The sequence below is a fragment of the Silene latifolia genome, chromosome 7 (assembly GCF_048544455.1).
Source record: "Silene latifolia isolate original U9 population chromosome 7, ASM4854445v1, whole genome shotgun sequence".
NCBI lineage: Eukaryota > Viridiplantae > Streptophyta > Magnoliopsida > Caryophyllales > Caryophyllaceae > Silene > Silene latifolia.
Genome location: NC_133532.1, coordinates 9243971 through 9250574, shown reverse-complemented (window position 1 = coordinate 9250574; position 6604 = coordinate 9243971). Strand labels below are relative to the sequence as shown.

General features: G+C 34.0%; 1 protein-coding gene across 1 annotated transcript; it reads right to left on the bottom strand.

The window, feature by feature from the left end:
- Positions 1 to 1578: 1578 nt before the first annotated feature.
- LOC141591641 (vesicle-associated membrane protein 714) lies at positions 1579 to 6389 on the bottom strand. Its single transcript, XM_074412044.1, has 4 exons — positions 5797 to 6389; positions 3167 to 3357; positions 2735 to 2898; positions 1579 to 2033 (listed from the first exon to the last, which is right to left on the bottom strand). Exons 1-4 carry the CDS (start codon positions 6017 to 6019, stop codon positions 1943 to 1945), a joined length of 669 nt encoding a protein of 222 aa, XP_074268145.1. The 5' UTR covers positions 6020 to 6389; the 3' UTR covers positions 1579 to 1942.
- Positions 6390 to 6604: the final 215 nt, after the last annotated feature.

Sequence of the window (6604 nt, the reverse complement as noted above, 5' to 3'; positions counted from 1 at the left end):
AGTTTCCAAGTTATATAAAATATGAGAAGTCAATAGTTTAAGTGTAAAACCTACACCCTCCTATTCAGCCTATAGTTTCCCTTTCATTATAATACTCCTCATATATATTAAAGAAAGAGGAGTTATAGGCTGAATAAGATTAAGTGTGTGTGTTGACAATTTTATTGTAATTTATCACTGATGGATTGAATCGAATGAATATTTCAGGCTCTTTGGTTAATTCAAAGAAGTTATTTTTCTGACAATATTGTGAGGCCACATTATACACCTCAAAGACTTTAACAGAGCACCAGAAATTAATACTTTGTAAATTGCATAACTTTAGTTTTTTAACTACTTAATAAAATTTTAAATTATAAATTAAAATTATGCAAATTCTATCTGATCAAGGTGATAAAGTTATTTGTAGAACTATCACCAAACTTATGGAAATTTTATCCGATCAAGATGATAGAGTTATATTAGTATATATATAATGATAAGAATTTTAAAACGATTGTAGACCACTCAAACGAGTTGGATGGGTCGGCTGCTAAGGCGGTTCATACATGTTAAACTCGAATACGGGTCAGACTACAAAATTTAGATAATTACCACACGACTTTGATGGAAGGTTTCCTAGACCACTCAAACGGGTTGGATGGGTCGGCTGGTGAGGCGGTTCATACATGTTAAACTCAAATACGGGTCAGACTAAATATGGGTGGGCTTATACGGGTCACGGGTCGAGGTAGAATCAGAATACATGTCAAAATATAGATTGGTATGGTATATTTTATTTGTCAAAAGCAATCATATTCAATAACAATACTATTATAATTAATATTACTTACCATACTTATAGTGAAGAATTTATAAAAATTATATTAATTTAATAAAATATATAAACTTGTTTTTTCAATTATTTTTGTAATTTAAAATATTTAAAATAATAATAATTTCTAATTATTCTTCAAATATAACATATAACATACTCCGTATAATATATAAGTATTAATATTGAATTAGTCAAGGCTTTTATTTAACTCATTAATTATTTATTCTACGAAGGAAAACTTAATTTTCCAGATGCAAAAAAAACTTCATTTGTACAAGCTCACTTACAAACAGAACAATATTTAGTTACTCGTGCATGGCAATTATAACTCTTATATACGCAAATCATAAAAAAAATGTTAATTTATTTGTATATACTCATATTCTTAAAAAAAATATTTCAATGTATTAGTATATACTCACATTCTCACGAGAAAACTAATGTTATGAAAGTAAACATAACTTCGATCAATCAAGATACGATTAGAGGCAGTCGATATTATAACGTCTACAACGACGGAAGACAAAATCTAGTATTGATATATAGGGTCGTTTTGCTTAGGAGGTCGAAAGTGGAGATCGTGGGTCAAGCTTAACAACTACGACATCCCAAGCTAGAGTTAAAACAAGAACATTAGTATCCAAAACCTCAAGACGCGGGGTAAAGGCTAAAAAAGGAACATTAGTATCCGAAACCTCAACACGTAGAGATTTATTATCGAAGCCTCTAGGAAAACAATAGAGCTTAGTCGACCTGCTTACTTTTCTTTTCAAAACAAATTACGTCACAACTCTTGCAAAAAGAGAGTAAAAGAATTACAGAAGTCAGTGATGGTCATCGTCATTAGAGGAACCTAGACAACCGCACAAAATTCACTATATTCACAGAACGTAGGATGACCGATGAGGCGATGACCCAAAAAGATAGTTCTTTCACCATGGTCCATGGCCTCGGGTTTAAAGCCGTTTGTACAAGCTGACAAAGGAGGGTAATAGAGTTTTTCGATTACTTAGCACGTAAAATTACACATCGAACCCTGTAATGCCAAAGACGTAAAGTCAATCCCTTCTTTTTCAAAGACTTCGAAGAACTTGATTTGCGACTTGATCATGACAAAGAGAGAAATTAAGATCTGCAATTTGGTAGAGTGATACCACCACAGGCAGCGGCAATTATAATGTACAATAGCACCACAATCAAGCAGGTCAGCCACATCCTGCAATACGATACAAGAAGCTTGTCATGATTGCGCTATTAAAAAACATATTGCTACTTGTGTGCGATGCACATGTACATCAAAACTGTGGATACAACTATTTCGTTAGAAAAATCGTTCTTTGGCGTAACTGCCATGCCGACATGCACTATGCAATCAAATTGAAGTGTCAAAGTAACATAGATATCGACATTGCCATAAACTAGGTAACTCCCATCTTTTCATTTAAACTCGCAAGTTTATGTCTGACACTTGAACATGGTCATGAGACTGGGATAATTCAAAATACGCCAAAATGACTGGTTTTTCAGAAAATTACGATGTCCATACATGAACACATACCTATGTCAGAAAAACCGAATATGCATAACATAGGCCAAAAACTGAGAAAAGAGATCCAACATGAGCATCAAAGGAAATTCAGATATTTAGTTTATATTTTTCCATTAAAATGCATAATCCTCTATTACGTTAAATTCAACTACCCAACCACTTGAAGAGTTTAAACTACATATTGTGGTATTCCTCTGTGTTAAAAACTGGGCATCATTCTTCACTGAAAATACCAGGCTACCTCCTTCACTAATACCACCAGGTTAACAACGGCGTGAGAGTTCAAAGAACAACATTTATTAAAAATAATAACAATAATGATACATAAAGTCATAAGTAAACTAGCCTCATAAAGGGGAGAATCTTACAATAATTTAGCATTCTTCATCCAGAGAGCACGGCGAAGGCGTTTTGACTGTTTCCTGAAATGGAAAGCACTATCTTGCATTGTTGAAGTTTTATCTACAAGAAGCTCAATACGGTCACCTCTCTCCAATATCTTCTCAATGTTATCTACCATGATTGTTCGAATCTGCATGCAATACTAAATTCATTAGAGCAGGAACAGAATTATGCACAGTTTAAAGGTTGGCAACCATGCAAACTAAAGATGGGTCGTCAATCATAATCAGTATTCATCTTTCTAGGGATATGCGTGTAAGCTAAGACAACTACTTCGACAGCATGGCAGGTCCAGCCAGTGCTTAAAAAAAAAAGCAAATATAAATATTTTAGAAAGAATCAATATGAAAAAGAGGACTATTTACAGATAGGTAGCATATTGGGGAAAAAAAACTTGCCTCATTAACTTCTCCTTGGACCCGATTGAGAGTGTCTGCGGACGGACTGCTGGAAAAGAACTCCATTTGCTGATGTAAAACTCTAGAGAACTCATCATTCATAGCATAGGCAGGCGCATGCTGAGCTATCCTGCCATAGTTTTTCATAAACCGCATATGAATATCCTCCAAGTATGAGAATGGTATCCGTCCTGCGAAAATAGTAAAATAATGGACAAGAGAAAATAATAAATGAATACTTCGTAGCAAACAAGAACACAATTTCATTAAGGTTTTTAATAAGATACAACAAAGCTTTCTTAAGAAGTTGAGGTATACAAGCATTCAACTAGAACAGAAAGCAGTGTAATTTTATATACACACATGCAACAAGTTGACAAAAACTGGCATTCTCAAGTTCTTGAAACGGTAATAAGCTAAATGTTGTGACGTGTGAATAACTCCTAGTGAAACGATAAGAAGTTATCATTCTAGTTCTTGAAAAGGTAAGAAGTCAGTATAAATCATATCATATAATGGTATTAATTCTTGAAATGGTAAGAAGCTAGATGATCGCATTCTAAATCGAACACTATAAATGTAGACCTCTTGTTTTAAATGTTAAGGAGCCTGCACTAGTCTTCAGGGATTGTATGATGGTCAATTGGTCTAGAAGACTGTAAAATCTTTACAAAAGGACAGAGCTATACCATTGTCAGGTTTGTTGGAGTCTGCATGGTACTAAACCTAGTAGGAACTATCGTCATCACTGTCTAATCATATAGCCAATGTGACTCCTAAACCACTATACACATCCAAAATCAAACAAATGAAAATGAAAGGAGAACTACATGAATGGATCGATAGCACCCACCAACTCCCAAAGGTTCTAGACAAAGCCTAAGTAAATTAGAGATGCATCTCAAAAGAAAGCATAACTACATTGAATAGGAAACAAAAGCCAGAAACAGATACAAGGAGATTGGATGGAATATCAAAAGGCCAAATTATGATTTCGTAACTCATAAGAATACGTAATCTCAAATATGTGATACAGTCGTAATTGATTATATCTTACATTTAGATTTTGAGCAAAATCCTGTCACGAATTCTCATGGGCCATTTTATAATTCGTTTGGGGTTCCAGGAATCCGGTAAACGGAGGGTAAATATAGATACTTACAAACTGACAACAACCAACTTTGTAGCTAAGGAAACTATTCATGGCATGGAACCAACAAGGTTCACACCTTGTCAGTCACGCAATGCACCTCATCATATCCTCCAAATTAAGCCCTTCAAGCAACTATTCTATATGAGACCTCTCACTGGTTCCATACTACTTACGAGATAAATCATCCAAATCTGTTGTAAATTGTCAAATGAAAGCCAACATCTCCTCTCCAACCTCGCCCTCTTTATACATCAAACAAAACCGTACATCAAGTAAATGACACAATTCTTCTATCTAAAAGCACAATATCAGCAACAAATACTTTACTATCCGTAATAATCCTCAAATACGAATATCTCTAAATCATTTACCTATGCAACAATAAAGGCCACAACAAAATCCAATCTTTAAAATAATCTGCTGAACTCAAAACTCCAAACTGCTAAAACCATGAATCTCGTCCCCCACAAACACCAAGAAAATCACAACTTTCGACCGTTTCAAAACTAAAATTTTAACCATGACCCAAAAACTACCATAATAATCATCAAAAAAAACTCAAATCCCGTCATTCTCTGGTACACCTACTCGTACTAACAAGATCCAACCTATAATCATAACCTCAAACTGTTCAAAAATCCAATAAACTCACCACAGTAAGTATCGTACAAACTAATCATTCTACGCCGTATGAAACTTCAATTCACATACAACCAAACCACCAATCAAAACAAAATTACGTTTTCCAATCATTGTAAAATCCAAAGTTCAAACACTAATCTGAACTCACAGCAGTAAACATCAAACAAACTAATCATTCCAGCCACTGTCTAAACCTCAATTCATCAAAAATAACCTAACTACACAATCAAATTAACAATCAAAACACTATCACATCTTCCAATCGTTTCTAAATCCAAGTTCAGACATTAACCTAACCTCACACCTTTAATTATCAAACAAACTAATAGTTCCGCGCTGTACTAAACCTCAATTCACCGAAAATAACCTAACTACACAATCAAATCAACAATCAAAACACTATCACATCTTCCAATCGTTCTAAAATCCGATGTTCAAACATTAACCTAACTTCACCTTTAATTATCAAACAAACTAATCGTTCCGCGCTGTACTAAACCTCAAATCATCAAAAATTCTAACTACACAATCAAATCACCAATCAAATCACCAATCAAATCACCAATCAAAACACAATCACATCTAAATTCACAGCATTGATCAGCAAACAAACTAATCGTTTCGCCGCTGTACTAAACCTCAATTCATTAAACACTTAACTAATAAACTACACAATCAAATCATCAATCAAAAGACAATAACATCAAAACTCACAGCATTGATAATCAAACAAACTAATCATTCAAAAACCTAACTACACAATCAAATCACAAATCAAAACCCTAAGAACAAATCAAAATACACAAATTAATAGGAGATAGAGAAGATAAATTACGGCCAAAGGTGTCATTCGCCATACAAAGGAAAACAAGACCATCAGCTTTAAGAATATGGAAAATATATCGATCTTGCGAGAAACAAAGCCGTGAATCGCCATCGCCGTCGTTAGGAAGCTTCTCGAGAATTCGACGCGCTACGGCGGCGATGTTGCCGGTTACGGCGCAGAATTCGGAGAGAATAATAGTTCCTCGAGCTACTAAGGCGTATAGAATCGCCATTAAACTAGTGAGTTGATTGATTGAGGTGTAATTGTTTACGGCGGCGATAATCTCTCTCCTCGCCGCTTGCGGTGGTGAGAGAGTCGTGTGATTGTTTGGGAGATCGGTGTGATTGTTTGTTTAATATGTCAACGATTAATGATTGGGTATGTACTACGTAGTACAGTACATTGTTCTGAGTTTATTCGGGTCGAATATTCATATTGTAATTTTAATTTTTTTTTTTTTTTTTTTGAAGCAATATTGTAAATTTAATTTTACAAAAAGGTGTTGTAGACGTGATTGGGGTGGCCGCGGTCAATAACGCTGAAAAATTCTGTTTTCCTGGATAAGGTGAAAAATCACCTCACCGAACCAAATCTACTGGGTTAAAAAAAGATTGATCTTGTGAAATTGTTTATTGTTTATAATGTGAAAAATAGGATAATTTAAAAATAACTCATTTATTTAGTCGTTTTTTTTTTTAAACAACTCACTTTTTTTTATAAATTTTTATTTAAATAATTCCCTTTTAAAATATGTTTTTATACAAATTATTGACTCTACACTATAATTAACTTTTTTTTTATAATATGACGGGTTTAT